Source organism: Mucor velutinosus (genome assembly GCF_035048745.1).
Source record: "Mucor velutinosus strain NIH1002 chromosome Unknown tig00000165, whole genome shotgun sequence".
Lineage (NCBI taxonomy): Eukaryota > Fungi > Mucoromycota > Mucoromycetes > Mucorales > Mucoraceae > Mucor > Mucor velutinosus.
This window is the reverse complement of record NW_027041913.1, coordinates 984034-1004514: the sequence shown is the minus strand read 5'-3', so window position 1 is coordinate 1004514 and position 20481 is coordinate 984034. Positions and strand designations below refer to the sequence as shown.

The window sequence follows — 20481 nt, the reverse complement described above, 5'->3', positions numbered from 1 at the left end:
GTGTTGCAAATGTGTGCTATATATACAAATGTAGAGAAGAGATAGGAATATATAATATATGCAAATGAAAAGGAGTGTGTAATACATAGGAAAAGAGAGAAATCATAATTTAAGCATGTCCAACAGCTGCACTGAGAGATACAGAATGATGATGATAGAGAGGTGTGGGGTTGAAAGTAGATTGTTGGGAATCGGATATAGCATATAAAAAGGCATCTAATTGCGTGGCTGCAGCTTGAATAGATAGATTGCTATCGACAGATGCAACAACAGCAGATGTGCGTCTATGGTGACGAAGTAAACTATGAGCAGAAGCAGCAAGTGCATGTCTAGAGGGATAGCGTTCCAATAGAGAAGGGTCTCGATCCAAGGCTAAATAAATAGTTGATCCTAAGCCTTGCACAGTAACGGCATCCAGGTTGCCTCCCCAATGACTAGCCAACGCTTTTGCTGATCGCCAACCGCTGAGTGATTCCCACTCAACCATCATGGGAGAATGAACATCGGTAGCGCTTGTAGAAGACAGAACATGACCACATGTTGGGATTCCAATTGGATCGCAAGGAATACCAGGCAGGAGATCACTTTCCAGCAGTGGAGCAGCAGCATCTAGTCTGAATCCGATGCTTGTTGGACCACCGAAAATACGCAGTGATAAGGGTCTATTCTGAAGATTCCTTGATTTGCTTCTCCATTGACGCTGAAACCAATTCAGATCACGATTGATATCCTCATCATGGATAGCTTGCGCTTTGAGGGACAATAAGGCAGATTCGTAGAGTATGCGGTGCAATACGTTAGGAATATAAGTGAATTCTTGTTCGACAGGCGTTTTGTGTTTTCTGTTGGTCATGGTATCTCGTTTGATCTCGATATCTGGTATGATGCGATCATTGCCGAATGCATTTGCGAATGATTTTCTAGCGTCAGAAACTGCTTGATGAGCAATTTCCTGAGGACATGTTTTTTGAGCATGATTATTTGACTGAGCATCCCACGAGAGATGTTGATCTATAATAGAAATCTAGGGTTATTTAAAATTCTCCTTTTTTTGCCAAGACAAAAATTTCAAGGGGGTGCGACAACTTACCAAGCAAGAGATGAATTCCAAGGCCAATTGTGTTTATGTTTTCCATTAATGTAGCAGAAGCAGCTGTTGGGCTTGATAAGAGTGCATATTTTAATCGAATCAAATTTGTAGCCTGACTTTGACGTAAATTATTGAATACTCTGGCAATTGCTTTTGGTGATGTGCCTTTGAGCGAGGGATGTAATAGTGTGCAAATATCACGCAGATAGCTGTGAGCAACATTCCGGATGATGGGTGATTGGAGTGAGTCTGGAGATAATGTAGATAGTAGTCTCAAGATATGTGTGTATCTCACAGGCAATTCGTTACAAATAAAGGCTGAGCTTGTAGCTGCAGGCTGTTGTTGACTGTATACAATGTTAGGCATGTAGTGTACGTGGTTTGATCTGACAAATTTACCTTTTTTCATTCGCTGATTTATGAGGTACGAGGTGGTTCAATGAAATGCGGGTTTCCTGTGTTGCCCATAATCCAGCTAAAATTCTGCGAGGTAATACATTGATGATTTGTGATTGTAACATTTGAAAGAAAAAAAGAGAAATGAAATGAAAAATCCAGGCTTTTTCTTTATGCCTTTATATATATAATTTGATAGTTTCTAAGATTTCCATTAGGAAAAGGACCCCTTGCATTGCAGCATTATATCCCTTTTTCAGGTACTCTTCCTTGTATGATTATTAAACACCAACATCTCATATCTGACTGTGTAATGCGAAATTTCCGGTAAAACACATCAGTCTTTTGACAACTTGCATACGCAATGATTTAATGCAACATGATTGATAAACAAGATCTTTTACCACTTATGAATCATCCATGTTGATGATGCTAATCTAAAAAAGCAAGATAAGCTCATGTCCAAGGAGAGCAGCGATTTGGCTGTAAAACTTGGGCAAAAGGAGAATATATACACAACATTGGATACATAATTTGGTATCATTATTTGTCCCAACATATCACTAAGTATTTTGTCGTTTCAATGATGAACGTGGCACTAAAGATATCATTTTCCCCTTGTTTGTTTAATTTCATGCTGTTTGTTCTTTTTTGGAGCCCCCTTTTCCTTCTCGTCAACGGTGCAAAAAGTAGCAAGGAAGAAGGGTTAAGCCCACAAAAGCAGTTCTTTATAAAATTTAACAAGGTTTTTCTTCTTGGCGTTTTCCGAGAAATCCATCTCTTGTGCTGATATGTGCCTTAAAAAAGTGGAAATGATCCTCTCCCCCCATTTTGCATTGCATTAGCATACTTCGTATTAAATACTATCATACTTTATTTATACGCTTTATATACATTTAATTAAAAAAAAAAAAAAAAGACAAAATAGAAGGCTATGTATGTACATGAATGGACAAGTAGTATGTGTGTCATAGAGAAAGAGAGCAAGGGGGGGACAGATGTTGTATTAAATGTTGCTGTTGCAATTAGTAGTGGCATGAAAGCAAAGAATAAAGTGTTGATTAAAGGCTGCGTATAGTAACTGTGTCAAGCTACTTTGTGGGGGTGTATTTGTTTACACATATGTAAGCATAGTGTTATTAAAAAGAAAAGTCATCGATCATGCATTCATATCGGTCATACAAGTTGTCATGTTTAGGAAAAATGTTGGTGGTAGACAGGCTGTTGTTGTGGTAGTAAATTGGCATAATTGTTCTTGGTCGCCAGTGCAGCATTGTATTGAGGGCAATCCTTGTGAGCTACCAGCAATGTCTTTAGGTCCATGATCTCTTTGCGCAAGGCATTGGCCTCTATCTGTAGCTGCTCATTGTCATTAGTCAAGTACTCGACCCTAGTCTGTAAATTTGAAAGCCATTGCTTCTTTCTTTGACGACATTTCAATGCGGCTAAAGCAGAAAACGGCCGTTGGATAAGTGTCATGGTGCTACATGATGTGAATCTAGAATGTTACTTTACCTATTCTATTTCGTTCCAAAAAGTTCTTTCGCTTTTCTTCGTCTTCAGGTAGCTTGACAGTACGATTTCTCTTTTTAGTAGGCTTATTTTTTACTGGTGATGTAGTGGCAGTGGTGTTGGGAGTGGGAATAAACGAATGTTGTGGTTGTGATTGTGATTGAGGTTGAGGTGGCTGCATTGGCATCATATTATACTATTGGAGACTAATTAGAAAATTTAAGCGCCTTGGTAACCTCATTAATTCTTACATTAGCATGGAATGTATCATCGCTATCTTCACTAGTCGTTGCTTGGTGATCTGATACCGATGAGTAGGAATCTATTAAAATTCGACATTTAAAACATGGCTCTAGATAGTTTCGATCGATATATTTCATTACTACCATTCGTTGTGGAGGAATTCGAGTCAAATGTGTACGATGAGATATTAGTGACCCAAGTATCCACGCCACCATTCAACTTGGGTGGTGATTGGAATGGCTCAAATTTGATCTTGGGTGAGATGGAAGAAAAGCTTTGCTCAAAGGGATTGGGCTCTTGATCTGCGAAGAAATGTCAGTTCAAGCGTCTGGACTGACGTATGAGTAATTGCGATGAGTGGTATACCTTTTCGGTTGATGTAGAATGTGTTGTTGTTGATTGACATTTGATATGCTTTGGGGAGGTGAGTATACCTGAATCATAGTGTTACTTTCATCTTTCTACTACCTTTCAGACAGAATTTAATATATGGAAGAACAGATAAGAAAAGAAGAAAAGAGTAAAAAGATAAATAGGTCCTTTTGTAACAGATTCCAAACGAATCCTGTTCTGGAATCTAGATGTGAATTACATCATTTACGATTTTCCTTTTGAATCACAATGATAAGTTACACTGTAGGAATTTGGTGGTCCCTGAAATACAAAGTTTTTTTTTTTGTAACAGAATGACGATGTTGGTGTTGCTAATTTTAGTCTTTACCGGTTTCCTGGTTCGATTCCTTACTTTTTGTTTGTGTTTGCGAGTGCATAGTTTAGACATAGAGTGGGTTTGATTTCAGAATATAGAAAACACTTTTTCATTCATTGTTCAGATTTCTTTTTGTAGAGTTTATTGGTTCATGGCTTGGCTTAAGCAGGAAGCCATGTTTATATCTTGTTACACTATCAACTGTTACAAGAGGAGCAAATGGGCAAAAAGGTATAGGACCAAGTAAATCTTCAATCTCCAACAACCAAATTATAACATTAAAACATTAAAATCGTTTATGTGTGACATCAATGCTTTCTTTTCTTCTTCATCGACTGAAAGAAGAAAATAGATGAGCATGGAACAGGTAAATATTCCAATCTACCGTAAAAAGATGGCCGTTTATAATAAATCAGATTGTAACAACACACTTACACACACATGTGTTAGAAGAGAAGAGCATACATGCCGGTGGAAAGCGAATACATGGTCACCATAGTATTGTGTGTGTACCTGGTTAAATAGTATAGGCCTCTGGTCATTTTATTTATATGGAGAGACATGTGCTGATTTAGCAGGAGAAAACACGACACTTTCCATTCCATACGTATTTTGTCACTATCTGAGCATCGGAAAAAGGTACTCTGGAATGAGGTTACAGTCATTGTCCTTCAGAAATACATGGCGGTAAATAAGCTGAGAAGCAACAGCATGCTAATCTTTCATCATTCGATTGAAATTCTCATTTACGTTTTAAGAAAGGTGCGATCTGAGTCAAAGTCAATACCTTGTTTTGAGTGTTTTCGTTATTATGACGTTTTAAAAGTCTATTCACGATTCGATCAAAAAAAAAAATGAAGCCACTGTGCCATTCTCTCATTTTAGTCGGGTATATGAAGCCCAAGGAGTTAGCTTGCTGAAATATCCCTTATGCTTCGACGATTTTGAAATATGGATTAACATAAGGAACATCTACCTCAACATTACCATGTTGCTTCACGGTAAGTTGCTTCGTTGCACAGGTATTTTTGAGCAACGGGAACAACATAATTGGCTTGTTTTATAGAATATATGTCTTATTCAATATGCCTCATCATTTGCACATGAAGTCTATTTTCTTTTGCGGGTAGCTTACTATAAATTATCATTTAATCTGGAAGCATGGTGCTAGTAAAATGGTATCATGTACTAAAATCAGTAGCATGTGCATGGTACGAAACGCTTCAAGGTCAAATTCATCTAGCGTATCGCCAAATGATATGTATATCATGCTTTCCAGTATCAGGCATACCTTAAGAATTACTATATATGCGGTCTATTCGTCTTGCCAGCGTAATTGCATTCTATTATTAGATGTTATCTCTTTTGCAAAGATTTGAGTTGCTGACGATTCACATGAACGCACCAGCGCATACTCTGCCGCCGGCATTTCAAGATTCTCCTTATTAATCAGACACAAACACTTGAAACAAATTGATTTGAAACGTTATTTTTAAGCTTGAGGCTACAGAACATTTGTTTCCTTCTTCTATTTTATTGTAGAATACGAGCGTGTTTATACCTCGGATGGCTCTTTATCTTGTCTTTGCTTCGGTGAAAACCTTCATATTATCTGTGGGTCTAACTTTTATGAGATGTTTCACATTTGTATACACGTAGCTGCATCATATACGGGTAAACAGCTTACTAATATTACCCCTTTCTAGTCAAGAGTGCACCTAATACAGCAAATCTGGGCGCATTTGAGCTGTGTTTTCTTGCGTTCAAGGCCGTTTTAGACCGTCAGAGTAGCACCAAGCAATTGCTGTCATCTAGGAGTTACTTTCTGACACTATTGCTCAACTTTTTGGGGATCAAAAAACATGGACAAAAATCGACCAAAAAGCATGAGGTACCCCTCATGGCTTTCATTGAAAATCAAACGATCGCATTTTTCACCTTGATAATGAAGACTTTTAATATGGCTTATATAAAATCAAAATGTTTCTATCGATCTATCGTAACGCTTGATATCATCTTTGTGGGACCTTGGTATGTAAAATTTCGACTTTTTGGCCAGAAAACTCTTTTCATATTTTTGTAAATCACTCAATAAGTTATTCAAAACATTTATATTACTTGGTACCACTGGATGCGCCTTGAAAAGCACTCCAAGAAAGCTTAAAGAAACATTTTTGTAGGGGAGACGAGCTCCAGGTTTTATTTAAAGTCCTTAAAATGTCATATTGAGGGAAAGAAAAGACTGTTGGTGGAACCAATGTCTGCAATGATGGGGAATAAGATATATATAATGAACTAAGTTGGGAAAGAAATCTACTACTAATCAGGTGCAGCACCTAGAGCCAATACAATCATGCGAATCGTCAAAATATGGATACTGGATAAGAGCACAAAACACCAAACGAGGACATCAGTACTACGTCAAAAAAATCAAACAACTTGCGTTCACTGGGATTTGAACCGGGATCATCCAGATGGCATGTTGGATGCTTAACCAATTCGCCCTACCATCACGGGCTAGCTTAAAGAAGCATTTTTTTTTTTTTTTTGTAGGGGAGACGAGCTCCAGGTTTTATTTAAAGTCCTGTAAATGTCGCTATGAGTGATAGACAAGACTGTTGGTGGACCCAATGTCTGCAATGAAGGGGAATAAGATATTTTTTGAACTAAGTTGGGAAAGAAATCTACTACTAATAAGGTGCGACTCCTAGAGCCAGTACAGTCTTGCGGAAATCGTCAAAATATAGATCATGGATAAGAGCACAAAACACCAAACGAGGACATCAGTACTAGGTCAAAAAAATCAAACAACTTGCGTTCACCAGGATTTGAACCGGGATCCTCCCGTTGGCATACGGGAGTTCTACCACTTCGCCCTACCACCAGGGACCAGCTTAAAGAAGCATGGGTTGATTATGATATTTTTATAGTCGAATCTGGCAAAATAGATGAAACGAGTCGAAAAACCATCAATATCTGGCCAATCTGGAGTAAGCTAAAAGTCTGATATTAAATTGATTTTGGCGGCTGGTGGGGCCTGCTGGCAAACTCAACATTCTTTTAATCATAAAAGCAATAATAGATGCTCTTGAAGCTATTAGAAAGTAGGTTGCGAATTACATAATACTGTCGTTATCCATGCTATTTTTTTAGGTCTTATTTTTCACAACATCAGACCACCAAATACTTGTACGATTAACTTCTGTCCTTTTGGAGGCTTTGAAAGTGTCTAGGGACCATAAATTTATTGTTATGATTATTGTAGCACATACTAGCGATGCACCTCAGACAGTCTTGCTCTCAATGACAAAAAAGGAATTGAATTATACATTGGATATCTCAATTTCACAGTTACGAGAGGAGCGTAGATTATACAAAATCATAGCAGAGTCTTATAAGAAAATAGTTTAAACTAGATGCAATGATTATAAAACTAAATACAATCTACAAGTCAGTGTTCTAAATTCATAGTCTTTACAGGGAACGCAGGAGCTTGGTACAAAGTGCAAGGCTCATAAGTAGCTCTACTGGTCTAGAAAGAGGTCTGTGTTCTAACACAACATTCTTTTTGTTGAAAATTTTCTTTTATTAAGGCTAAAAACTTCTTTATCTAGACAGTAATCAAGGCGCGATGATTTAAAGCTCTGAGTCATGTCTTTATGTACCTTTTGAGAGACTCCTTACCATGGTAGGGATTAAAACCACTCATAGTTGATTATCAAGTCTTTATGAGTCGTATAGCCCCAACTTCATGCAACGTTGCAAAAAAATCAGGTACCGCACTATTATATTACACAAATGCAACACATACTTGAGAACTAAATCAGCATTTACTCTAGTCATTGCAGTACATTATCTATCCAAATTATCTCCTTTCATGAACAGAAAAACTGTCTGAATATACTCTACTACTAGGAGGAAACGATATGCTGGTATGGTTACGCATGCACCAATGATAACAGATCCTGACATTCACGTCAATGCTCATATTCGATACACCATATACACATACACGGATCAAGCGCGAAAAAGCCAGTCCATCAAAGCACCACTCATATCACTGCTCTACAGCAATAGATATGCTCTCAGAGAGAGCAAGAAGGCCAAATCAGTGCAAAAAAGGCGAGATCTTGCCAGACACCAGCCCTTCTTTTTTTTTCCTCCACATTTGTCAATTCAAAATGGTCAATCCTAACAAGAAGAGACAGAATGAGCATACCAATGGTGATCTGAAAAAGAAGAATAAGAAAAGCAAGAAGTCTAAAGTCACTGTGAAAGAGGAACTCAATACTGAAATACAACTGACTGAACGTACTTCTCCTACTATGGCAGAGAAGCTTGTCGTTGAAGTGCTCCCCAAGGAATCTGTTACCTCTGCTCCATCTGGTGAACGCCCACAAGGCACTAACATGGTACAAAAAGCTGTTTCTAATCAATTGGTAATCCGTGGTGAGAACCTACCTCCTCTCCCACCCGTTTCAAGCTTGCTCTTGCTTACCCCAGGTTTAGAGGCTAACAGGTTTGATCCTTTTTATCAAACGGTTAACTCTTACGTCCAAAATGCGCTTCCTTCTCTCGTGCCTAACGATAGTCTCCCTAAAGAAAGTATAAAACGCGAAGGTGTAACTACTCCAGTTATCAGACAGGCCATGGATCTAAACGCTCAACCTCTTAAGCCAGTAATTCCTTACTACTTCCACCATGAGCAATTCGGCATTGAAGCCTGTATGCACCAATTGCAACAGCAGAGAAAGAAAGCCGGTACCCTCATCAACTATACCAATACTGTTCCCGATGGCACAGGCTGTTACTATTATGTTTGAACCTACTTGACGTTTAAACCTACAATTATGCTCATATGAACAGCGATTTATTCATAAATAAACATGCAAACCACTACAAAAACTCACATTCAAGAATGACAGCAAATCTAGTATACGCGTATACATGTAGTATATTATTGTTTGTTTTATTCATTAAAAAGAATGGAAGAATGCAGAAAGAAAATCAAATAGGTAGTGTCTTTATCGTTATGGGTTTGTTTTCATATATATAAGCTTAATTTAAACACCCAAAAGAAGTCTTCTGGGATCTTCAACGAGTTCCTTAATTCTAACCAAGAATGTAACGGCCTCACGACCATCAACGAGTCTGTGATCATAGGTAAGAGCAACGTACATCATGGGACGGATCTCAACCTACATGTCATAAAAACAGTATTAGTTTCACGCACACCAATCATCTCTCACTCGCACTCTATTCTTACCTTTCCGTTGACAGCAATAGGTCTTTCCTTGATGGAGTGCATACCCAAAATAGCAGTTTGAGGCAAGTTGATGATGGGAGTACCCATCAAAGAACCAAAGACACCGCCGTTGGAGATGGTGAAGGTACCACCAGCCATATCTTCAATAGTGATCTTGTTATCGCGAGCCTAATATCATCTTCCTTGTGAGTAAACCTTGTTCTCGACGCAAATCCATTTAAGCTTTACCTTTTTACCGAGCTCAGCAATGTTCTTTTCGATATCAATGAAGCCCATATCCTCGACATTTCTCAAAACAGGAGTGACAAGACCCTTGGGAGTAGAGACAGCAACACTCATATCAACAAAGTCATGGTAGACGATTTCTTGACCATCAATGGAAGCATTGACAGCAGGGATTTCGTGCAAGGCTTCAGCAGCAGCCTTGACAAAGGCAGACATGAAGCCAAACTTGACACCATGCTTCTTAACAACGGCATCCTTGTATTCAGCACGAAGGTTCATCAAGTTGGTCATATCGATTTCGTTGAAGGTGGTTAATGAAGCAGCGGTATCTTGAGATTGCTTCAAACGTTCAGCAATTCTGAGACGCATACGGTTCATCTTGACACGGGACTCATTACGGCTACCATACACCTTCTCAGTCTCTTCAGCCTTGGGAGCAGCAGCAGCGGCGGGCTTGGGGGTAGAGGGAGCGGCAGGCTTGGGAGCTTCTTCCTTCTTAGGAGCCTCTTCCTTCTTGGGTTCAGCAGCAGCAGCAGGTTTTGATTCTTCAGCTTGTTGTTCTTTGGGTTCTTCCTTCTTGGCAGCAGGGGCGGAACCTAATGTTTTTGTTTACAATCATAGAGTAAATATACAGAAAGTGATACAGTGAGTGATATAATTCCCACGAACCTTCTTTTGGTGCATCACCAAGCTCCAATTTGAAGAAGTCGGCACCAACAGAGACATTGTCTTCTTCTTGAGCGTACACCTCGACAATGGTACCTGATGCAGGAGAGTTGACGGTGACATCAATCTTATCGGTTTCGATGGTGGCAACCTCATCATCTTGGTGAACGAAATCACCAACCTCTGCAAAAGATATACCAGTATAAGCAAACCATTGTATGCACATTAACCACACATTTCAGCTACTTACGCTTCACCCATTGTTTAAGGGTACCTTCAGAGATAGACTCCGCCATCTGGGGAACCTTGACAACCTTGTCAGCTATTGTTTTGAAATGAATAAGAAATGAGTAACCCCTAGCTTGTTATTGAATTCTTCTCCTTGGTATACGTTACCATAATTTCTAATTTGATTCACAAAGATGCCGTTCTTGAAGCCACTTGATTGTCTATGATTTTACAAATGTTAATCAATGCCAGATCTCAAATGTTGATTGATGCCATCTCTCTCTCTCTTGCTCCCTTCTCTAAATCTCTCTTCCAACCCAATTTTGGATCCATCTTAATACCTCAAACGATCGTAACCTACAGTGTATAAAGCTGCAGGAGCTTGAACGTGTAAGTTTCTAACTTGAGACAAGTTGCGCAAAGCAGCGGTTGTGGTTTTCGAAGCAGAAAGACGAGTGATTCTACTTGCAAGAGGTGATACACGAGAATATTGCATTATGAATTATTAATCAAGAGAAAGGAAAAGGCTGAAGAGAGTGGGGAAAAATAAAAATGAGTTTTATATAAATAAGTGGGGAAGAAATCTTTATTTACTTTTCCACATTGAAAAAGGGCCCTCTCCCTTTTTGCCCGGGTGACGACGGCGGTAAAAGGGATTTGTATTCAACAACTCGGGATATATTTTTAACGCGTTCTTCAGCGGAAAGCAAATATGTAATGCCTTTAGTAGCTGATGTAAATGAACTACATCCGTGGTTTCCCGTTCAAATTTCATACAAAAAGCTGTTGGTAAACGCCATCTCTTTCTCAGATGTTGGTTGCCATCGTAACCGTCATCACACCCAGACTGTCTACATTCACCGCCCATTAGAGTTCTTGACCCTTGTTCATGTACATTAACAAACAATCACTTCTTCCTTTTAGAACAAAGGGTAAGGCGGAATACATTTTCATTTAAAGCACATCCGGGCAAACCCGCATTTTATTATTTAAAATGCGGGGAAAATGTAGGCTGAAAGTGTCACAATAAATTTCTCGTCTTGTCCCAAACACATGGTTGATTTGACTGTGCCAAAAGTATATAAACAGGGGAGGTTTTATCTCAAAAGCATTTCTCCCTTTGATTCATGAGCTTATGAATCTTTTAGCCACAGAAGAAGCAGAAAATAAAGGCGCTTTACAATTTGAATTATATAATCAATCTGTCCTCTGATTTGTGCATTTATAAAGTTACATATGAACACAAAACTCACGACAAAACCCCACGTTTTGAAAATCAAAATGGGCGTGGCCCTCATCGTGTCCATCGAACATATTACACCAAACCATCCAATCCCCAGACTAGAATGCTCATAAGGTACATTTGAAGGGTATGTGGCCCAAGTATTCGGAGTTGATCCATCGGTTAAAACTTGCTGTTGCATTTTTGCTGTCAGTGCATTTTGTATTATGAAATCCTAAAGAGCATTCCCTTTTGAGGAAAGTATTTAGAGTATTTGTACGTCATTGAAGGGTGATCATTTTGTTGGATTTGTATTCCCAAGATTTGAGTTTTTGTCGGTGGATACATGTATCTAGTTTGTAGTACCATCATAAGCGATAGTGCTATCAAAATAGTAAAAAAAAAAAAAAAAAAAAAAAAAAAAAAAATACAGTGATGTATTCTCTAGTTGCTCCTTGATATCTATGGTAAAGATTCTTTCAATGTTTTGATGCATGATCCCAACACGCTCATTATTTCATCATGATAAGGTCTGCAGATGCTACACTGCAGCTCAATTACATGGATATGTAAGTTGCACATACTACCAATGACCTATATACATCATTTGATCAAGTGATGTACCATAAGAAATTTGTTTATGCTACTGTATTTGTTGCCCCTTAGGCTTATGTCAGTACTGATTTATCCATGCGTCCTGAATTATAGACATTCAAACAGACATTGCCATTGATAGAAAGGTTGATGTTTATCATAACGGAACATACCTGCGATTCAATAAAAGCAATCGTAAAGCAATAGCAAATTTAAACATTCAGAAAAATAATCACACATTGGGACAAAAGGGGCATCAATCTTAAAACAGCTTGAATTTAACTTCAGGTGTGCTTTTCAGACATGGATAGAAAAAAAAAAACTCCAGTTTGAACCTTTGCTACAGCATCCTTTCAATTGAACCACTTACGCTCTTTATTTCATAAAAGCCCTTGCTTCTTGGCTATTGAATGGTATAAGTTGTATGCCTATAGCATATCTATACATTACAAAATTCAGTTTAGGAAAGTACGACTCTGAAACCCCCTAAAAATACGCATTACACCCTCATCTTAATAATAAAACAACAAAAATGTTACTTATACCACTTGTATAAAGCATCAAAATGCTTGAAAGACGTTGGTATATTTGTCTATACTATGCTTTTGGTATTTCAAAGCGATTAGACGCGCTTTGTTCAAACATTAGTTTACGCACTACTGTTTACTAGTATTTCACCATTTAATCTTTTGATACCACCTAAGATCACTTCGTAAGTTACCTGAAATTGTGGATCTTCCTCTGCTATAATGCCATGCGTCTACTTGAATGGAAACAACTCACTTAAGAGCAGGCAGCATAATTGCATGGCACTTACTACTTATGAGTATGCAAAGCGCAGAGAAATATGAATTCACTTGAGCAATGTTTTCTCGTGTTAGAGGTTGTTTTAGGCCGCCAGAATAGCACCAAACAGTTGCTCTCAATTAGCAACAACTTCCTGACACCTTTGCCCAACTTTTTTTGGAGTTGTCAAAATTCGATTAAAAACCGTGAAGGATACCTCATGCTTTTCATCGAAAATCAAACGATCGCGTTTTTGACCGCGAAAACGAAGACTTTTACTATGACATACGAGCCTTTCAGCACTTCGGGTGGTTTCCTGACCTACGCTTCGCTTCGGTGGAAACCAACCTACGTTCAAACGGCTCGTTACTATGACATATACTAAATCAAAATGTTTCTCTTGACCCAAAGCAGCACCTAAAACTTAAATTGGGAGACCTTGATATGAAAAATCTCAACATTTTCCTAAAAAACCTCAATTTGTATTTTCAATAATTGCTCTATAAGCACATTCAAAACATCTACATTAATTAATACCAATGAGTGCGCCTTGAAAAGCACTCCAAGAAAGCATAAGGAAGTATTTTTTTTTGTAGGGGAGTCGAGCTTCAGGTTTTATTTAAAGTCCTTTAAATGTCATACTGAGGGATAGAAAAGACTGTTGGTGGACCCAATGTCTGCAAAGAAGGGGAATAAGATATTTTTGAATTAAGTTGGGAAAGAAATCTACTACTAATAAGGTGCGACACCTAGAGCCAAAACAGTCTTGCGGAAATCGTCAAAATATAGATAATGGATAGAGTACAAAACACCAAACGAGGACATCAGTACTACTTCAAAAAATCAAACAACTTGCGTTCACCAGGATTTGAACCAGGATCCTCCCGTTGGCATACGGGAGTTTCTACCACTTCGCCCTACCACCAGGGACTGTAGCATAAGGAAGTATGGCTCCATCATCACAAGTTATATAGTCGAATTTAAGAAATAGATAAAATTCAAGTCGAATCTGATCGAATCTGGCCAATTTGGAGCAAAATTGTCAACACGGAGTTTCAAAAATCGGCTGCTGCTGACAAGAATGATGAGGCCTTTCTCATTGTGAAGGTAATCAACGATTTAGCAACTTACAACAACAAAATTGCGAGTTGAAAAGTATTAGGGATTGCTCTGACTAATTTTTTAAAGCTTTTACTATAGGATTTTTTTTCATTCTATGAAGTTAATTGCTGCAAATTGCAAAGCCAAACTTGAAATGTTAATTTGTCACCCTGAATAGATTTGCATGCGATATTTCAAGTAGGAAAGCACTTTTTCATTTGCTTAATGACCTCTACAGTAGCAGCAGTACTGCGCAAGACATATTCCAGCCAACTTTGTCTTATGCCCCTTTAATAGGTGCGATAAGCACCACTTTTTTGCGACATCAGGATACGCAAATGCCAAATCTTTAAGCTGTATCTTTTTAAAAGTGACCGCATTCAATTGAAAAAATTCATGTAAAAATATCAATGAGGAAAGAAAAAAAAAACATCTTCTTTTCCTTTACATCTTTCAAATAGCTTAAAATGGGACGACCAAAGCCCCATAATTTCAGAATCAATCAACTATTGTCCTCTGTTGAAGGGCTGGCGTACGATTTCGAAGGGCCCACTGCTAATTATCTGCTTGACGCATCGCATTTGTACGATCAGAAAGTGTATGAAAATGTGCATGCCATTGCAAAGGAATGGAAATTGGTGGATAAAAGGTGAATATCACGACGCATTAATATGTGAATTAATGTCTGAGCAAAACTTTAGTGAAGCCCTGCCTTACCTGCCCACACGAACAGATCCTTTAAAAGTGACATTAGGCATAGACGAGAAAAAGACAACTAGTATATCCAACGGCGAATCACTCAAACTAGGTACATCAATGTCCACCCAATGCATGAGACCGCTTAATAATCGAAATTGATGGCGATAGATGAACGCTTTAAATACAAAAAGGGCTATGTGATCAACACTGGAGGAAGCATATGGGGACTGGATTTTGCACCTAAATCACATAATGATTCAGATCCAATTACACAATACCTTGCCGTTGCTGGATATAAAGGTGCTGTGTCAGAGCATCATGAGCTGAATGAGATACAAATGGCAGGAGAATACAAGAATACTATACAGATCTGGAAACTGAAATTGTCGACCAAGCAACCGTCAGAGGACCCTATTTTAGATGTGTGTTTATTGCATGATTTTGGTGTCATTCATGATTTGAAATGGTGTCCGTACGGCGCCTATGAAGATGAGGTAAAAAAAAAAACATAAACACTGGCCTGTATGAATGGCTGCTCAATCATTTAATAGGATGTAAATGAAGGCTTACCGAAGCTAGGCGTGTTAGCGATAACCTGTGGTGATGGCACACTTAGAACGCTTGTCGTGCCTCATCCAAATGCTGTCAGAAAGCACATGTGTCGTGATGATGTGGATCCACAGGCTACTGTGTACTGTAAGTAAAAGATGGATTGTCAATCTGCGAGCTGTGTCTGACAGATACATACATGATAGTGCGTATAGAGTCATCCAGATGTACTTTTGCGCTTGAGGGTACCAAGTCACTTGTGATATCGTGGGGTAGTCATAGAAAGATAGCGGCTGGCTATATCAATGGTAAGCCTGCATCAATCAACACAAGCGGTGGGTTTATTAACGTGAGGCATAGGTGCTGTTGTTGTTTGGAATATGGAGGCAGCGCTTGAAGGCGACGACTCGAATACGGTGGAAAAGTCCAGGAAATATCTCGAGCTATCGTTCAATACGCTTGATGCAAGTGTGAGATGCATAACATGGCGAGGATTTGATGACCCCGATAAATTGCTGGTTACTGGCTATGATGGTAGGCTGGCCATGCTGGATATCAACGACCCATTCATTCCATTCACTTTGCAGAGAGCAAGAGGTAAGGTGTATGTCCTATGGCTCGCTACTGTGTTTGCTGATTTATTGCAATACAAGGTATCATGTATGCATGTGTATGGCCAGGACACTCCACCATGAAGGTGTTTTGTGATGGTGAAAGTATGCTCCGAGGCATTTCTATTAATGTGGATGGCTCATTGTCCCAGACAAAGTTTGGTGAGCTGCCCGGTGTGTGCTGGTCCATGGCGGCGTCTGAGCATCACGGTCAATTCGCATGCTCATCTGCGGTTGGATATGTCATCAGTGGCAATATATACCAAGTCAAGAGCAGAGGTCTGACCAACACTACAAATGGAATATATCGACTCTATTACGATGAGGATAACGACGAGTATAGATACGTGGATGGGATAGGGATATTGGTAAGATCGTGCCATGCCATCCAGCTTTGTTTTCTTAGTAACAGTTTGTTTTCAATATAGAATATGCCTGAATCAAAAGCACTTCCATCGTTTCGCATCTATGGCAAAACCCACATGGCCATTCAAAAGGTAGCAGAAACATGTCAATTTTCAACATGTAACACAAACACAGGCACTCATCAGGGTAAACTATCTTTTGTAGGTGGTTTGGAATCCAAATAAACAAACATGCGGATTTCTGGCTTCTGGTGGATCTGCAGGTCTGTGTCGTGTAGAATTTGAAGGCAGAGGAGATAAATGGATGTAATGAAAAAGGATAAAGGTTCAGGCACCACTATCTATGAAAGCAGAATATCGTGGGATCGAATTCTTTGTTGTTGTGTTGGTAGTAGCGGACAAATGTACATATCGTATTATAAACCAATCGAAATCACAAAAAACGTATAAAAGAGGCTATCTTGTGTAATGATACCTTCTTCTTTTTCTTCCTCTTTCTTTCCCTGCTTATACAAATGACTGCCGTTAGTACAGCAATTGATTTTGATGCTACCATCAATGAAAAAGCTCCCTACAATGTTGAGGAGATTGAAGATGTTGAACAGGCATTAGCTGATCAAGAAGAGTCAATTAAGCTAATTCAAGAGCTTCGCGCCTCGAATGACTGGGAGGAGGTGATAGCTTATGAGCATCTGTCTGATTCAGCTAGATCGCATTCACTCACTGCTACTACATTGAGAGGTTCTGGCATGATTGGCAAAAGACCTGTCAAGTTTTTCAACAAGGAGAAAACTTTATGTGTCATGTTGATCCATTTTGGAAGTAATTTGTAAGCAGCAATAAACAAATTACCCCTTGATAGTGCGTGTACTCATCATTGTATTATAGATGTGGTCATGATGGCATTATTCATGGTGGTTTAGCAGCTACTGTTTTGGACGAAATGTTGGCATATGTGGTAAGTGTGCACCAGCTACCTGACTGATCTGATATTCACTCTTCTGTGCGCAGACAATTCCAAGCTTACCTGGATTCACTGGATTCACTGCCAATTTAAACGTCAACTACCGCAAACCCATTCGTTCAGACCAGTGGGTAGTAATTCGTGGTGAATTAGAGAAGCTTGAAGGCAGAAAGGCCTGGGGAAAAGCATGGATTGAAACTATTGATGATACACCCGTCATTTTGACTGAGGCAACCGCGCTCTATATTAGTCCTCGTACGCAAGGGCCTGTTACAAAGTTTTAAGGTTGATGATACCTTTTATATCCATATATTTTAGTTTAGAATAAACGCAACTCGTTCAATGCTATAGCTCTATTTTACATGTGGAATCCCTCCAGGAGATGATTACTACAGTTTGCCTGCTTTGATCTCTCATCTGACAGCATTACCATAACTTTCTTGTCAAGGGTATTTAGGCTATAAACACCAAGATTTGCAAAATAAACACATATATATATATATATATATATATATATATATATATATACAACAGGTGCTGAAAGATTTCATTAAAGAAATCGTCCTGTTGTTGCATGACACAAAAGTACCATATGAAAGCAACTATACGTATCTCTACAGTCAATCAGATTCAAAAGGAACATAATCTAAATCATTGAAACCTGCACTAAAATGCTTAATCGCTGCAAACAGTCAGGTTGTCATCTTTTGTACGCCCAAACTTGGTGCTACTTGCTACCCTTTGAATAATACCATAGTCCATGACGATCAAAACCGTGCCAAAAAAAGCGCACCTGAAATGAGGAAGAGTGATGGAGCGATGACTCCCATTATCTATTTGATCATCGTGAGATAACATCAATATAATCATTATTTGAAACTGATGTACACCCCTCTTTCGTATCATCACGGTCACCAAGCGAGAGCTATCTTTCGTGTGTAATCTGATTAACTCCGGAAAGGTAAACCAGAAGGGTTTAAAAAACCTTTTTCTTTCCATTGTCTTCCACTAAATTTCCTACCAAAGAACCAGAACAGAATGGCAACTACGCAACATGAATCCCTCATGTCTCTTTTAGACAATGACCTTTACAAGTTTACTATGCAACATGCTGTTCTCAAGCACTACAACAAAGATATCCCTGTCGTATACCAGTTCACCAACCGCGAAAAGGAACTTCATTTGAATGCTGAAGCTGTGCAATGGCTTAAAAAGCAGATTAAAGGTACAATGTGTGGGATGGCATTGCCCTGTCTGGTATACTGAACCCTGCTTTTTCTCTCTCTCTCTCTCTCTTTATCTCATAAGATATGGCTCTCTTGAAATTGACAGAGAAAGAGCGTGAGTTCTTATCACGCCTTGCTTTTCTGGATGCCGATTATATCAATTATCTCGCTCAATACCAGTACAAGCCTGAAGAGCAAGTGATGGTGAACTACGACGAAGCAACTGGTGATTTGGAGCTAGAGGTGAGAGGTAAATGGCATGAAACCATCTTGTATGAGGTTCCCTTGTTGGCTTTGATCTCGGAAGCTTACTTCCGCTATACGGATCGTGATTGGAACTATGATCATCAAGTGGAGCATGCTGAACAAAAGACAAAGGCTTTATTGGAGCATGGCTGCTTATTCTCTGAATTCGGTACTCGCAGAAGAAGAGATTTCAAAACGCATGATCTAGTCATGAAGGCTATTTATGAGACAACCGAGCAATACAAGAAGGATTGTGCTGCAAAAGATCAAGCACCCAAGGGAAATTGTGCTGGTACCAGTAATGTCTTTCTTGCCATGAAGTACAATGCGGTTCCTATTGGTACAGTTGGTAAGTCATTTGTTCATGATCAATGCAGAAAGAAAAGCTGGATAATTGATCATTTCCTATAGCGCATGAATTTTTCATGGCTGTGTCTGCATTGGAAGGTGTGAAGCATGCTAATCGCGATACTCTGAACATTTGGTACAATGTCTATAAGGGAAACCTCGGAATCGCCTTGACAGACACTTTTACTACACCCATTTTCCTCAAGGACTTTGATTATGATCTTGCTAGCAAATACACTGGCGTGCGCCAAGATTCTGGCAACGCTTCAGATTTCATCAATACCATGGTGGCTCATTACAAATCCATTGGCATTGATCCCAGCACAAAGACCATTGTGTTCTCAGACTCATTGAACGTCGAGCGTGCTATTCATCTGCACGATCAAGCTATCCAGGCCGGCATCAAGGCTAGTTTCGGTATTGGCACTTCCCTGACCAACGACTTCCAAAAGGTGAGCGACAAGAGCGTCAAGAGCAAAGCCTTGAATATTGTGATCAAGCTCAAGGAGTGCAACGGCAAGCGTGTTATCAAGCTTAGCGATGATTCCTTGAAGCACAGTGCTGATAAAGCTACCATTGAAGCTTTTAAGAAAGAGTTAGGCATTACCGATTAGTTTTATTCTCGTTCATTATCATTTTTATCGCATTAATAAAAGTTGGTAGATTTTCAATCTACATGTACACATTTACTTGTTCTGATGACATGCACACTATTATTTATGGTGGCTTCATGCTACGGTTATGATGACATTTGACTGAGCAAGTGCTTCAATGAAAAAGTAGGCACCTAACATTTGGTTGGCCAGCTCACTGGACATGATCAGTTTTGCGCTATGAGCCAAGATGTACCACCTAGCAAGTTGAGCTCAGTGAAAATGTATTTATTTATATATACTTTGTATTTGCATAAATGGTTGATATAGAAGTTACGGAAGGAAAACTTAGGTAAACGACCCGCAAACTATAAAGTGACTGAAACATATGCGAAGCAGAATGTTCTTCATAAGGCACAACACACAACAAGTGTATTAAATGTGTTGCAATCACGGCCCATTGCTACAAACACATGGTGCTTTTGTCAATCTGATAGTGTATGCCAGGTTCTCGTTCTTGTGTCCAAAAGGAAACAACAGCCATGCTCATTCTCCATTTGCTGTGCTGCTGATACCTTGTGGAGAGACCTGTAGAGAGATCAATGTATTACAAAGTAATTTAAAGGCTGGACATAACACAGACACACAGTGTACATACGACAGCAGATAGTTCCCCTTAAACATACAATAATCCCATTTTTATTAAAAATTTATATTAATAACTTATGGGTTGATTACACTTTTCATTTGTGACACTAAACTCTATGATGTTTGTGTCTCCTCTGCATGATCAAAACTGAAAAGAGCGAATCGGATATCCATTGAAAGAAAGAGAGAAAGAG

General features: G+C 39.0%; 7 protein-coding genes across 7 annotated transcripts; 4 read left to right on the top strand and 3 right to left on the bottom strand.

The window, feature by feature from the left end:
- Window positions 1-109: 109 nt before the first annotated feature.
- On the bottom strand, window positions 110-1611 carry ATC70_003282 (uncharacterized protein; the record flags this gene model as incomplete). The annotated part of the gene is made up of 3 exons (XM_064822645.1): window positions 110-1011; window positions 1091-1437; window positions 1490-1611. 3 exons carry the CDS (start codon window positions 1609-1611, stop codon window positions 110-112), a joined length of 1371 nt encoding a protein of 456 aa, XP_064679245.1.
- Window positions 1612-2680: 1069 nt separating this feature from the next.
- Window positions 2681-3647, bottom strand: ATC70_003281 (uncharacterized protein; the record flags this gene model as incomplete). The annotated part of the gene is made up of 5 exons (XM_064822644.1): window positions 2681-2931; window positions 3002-3194; window positions 3250-3320; window positions 3385-3543; window positions 3608-3647. 5 exons carry the CDS (start codon window positions 3645-3647, stop codon window positions 2681-2683), a joined length of 714 nt encoding a protein of 237 aa, XP_064679244.1.
- Window positions 3648-8131: 4484 nt separating this feature from the next.
- Window positions 8132-8773, top strand: ATC70_003280 (uncharacterized protein; the record flags this gene model as incomplete). Its single annotated transcript, XM_064822643.1, has 1 exon — window positions 8132-8773. The coding sequence occupies one exon, from the start codon at window positions 8132-8134 to the stop codon at window positions 8771-8773; it is 642 nt and encodes a 213-aa protein (XP_064679243.1).
- Window positions 8774-9013: 240 nt separating this feature from the next.
- On the bottom strand, window positions 9014-10831 carry ATC70_003279 (uncharacterized protein; the record flags this gene model as incomplete). Its single annotated transcript, XM_064822642.1, has 7 exons — window positions 9014-9148; window positions 9217-9384; window positions 9445-10037; window positions 10111-10290; window positions 10358-10429; window positions 10504-10556; window positions 10677-10831. 7 exons carry the CDS (start codon window positions 10829-10831, stop codon window positions 9014-9016), a joined length of 1356 nt encoding a protein of 451 aa, XP_064679242.1.
- A 3674-nt stretch (window positions 10832-14505) lies between these two features.
- On the top strand, window positions 14506-16487 carry ATC70_003278 (uncharacterized protein; the record flags this gene model as incomplete). The annotated part of the gene is made up of 8 exons (XM_064822641.1): window positions 14506-14687; window positions 14740-14846; window positions 14906-15231; window positions 15289-15433; window positions 15493-15594; window positions 15647-15883; window positions 15940-16265; window positions 16326-16487. The coding sequence occupies 8 exons, from the start codon at window positions 14506-14508 to the stop codon at window positions 16485-16487; spliced, it is 1587 nt and encodes a 528-aa protein (XP_064679241.1).
- Window positions 16488-16777: 290 nt separating this feature from the next.
- Window positions 16778-17510, top strand: AFG2 (AAA+-type ATPase; the record flags this gene model as incomplete). Its single annotated transcript, XM_064822640.1, has 3 exons — window positions 16778-17091; window positions 17151-17220; window positions 17274-17510. The coding sequence occupies 3 exons, from the start codon at window positions 16778-16780 to the stop codon at window positions 17508-17510; spliced, it is 621 nt and encodes a 206-aa protein (XP_064679240.1).
- A 754-nt stretch (window positions 17511-18264) lies between these two features.
- On the top strand, window positions 18265-19660 carry VPS13_1 (Vacuolar protein sorting-associated protein 13; the record flags this gene model as incomplete). Its single annotated transcript, XM_064822639.1, has 3 exons — window positions 18265-18451; window positions 18559-19047; window positions 19110-19660. The coding sequence occupies 3 exons, from the start codon at window positions 18265-18267 to the stop codon at window positions 19658-19660; spliced, it is 1227 nt and encodes a 408-aa protein (XP_064679239.1).
- Window positions 19661-20481: the final 821 nt, after the last annotated feature.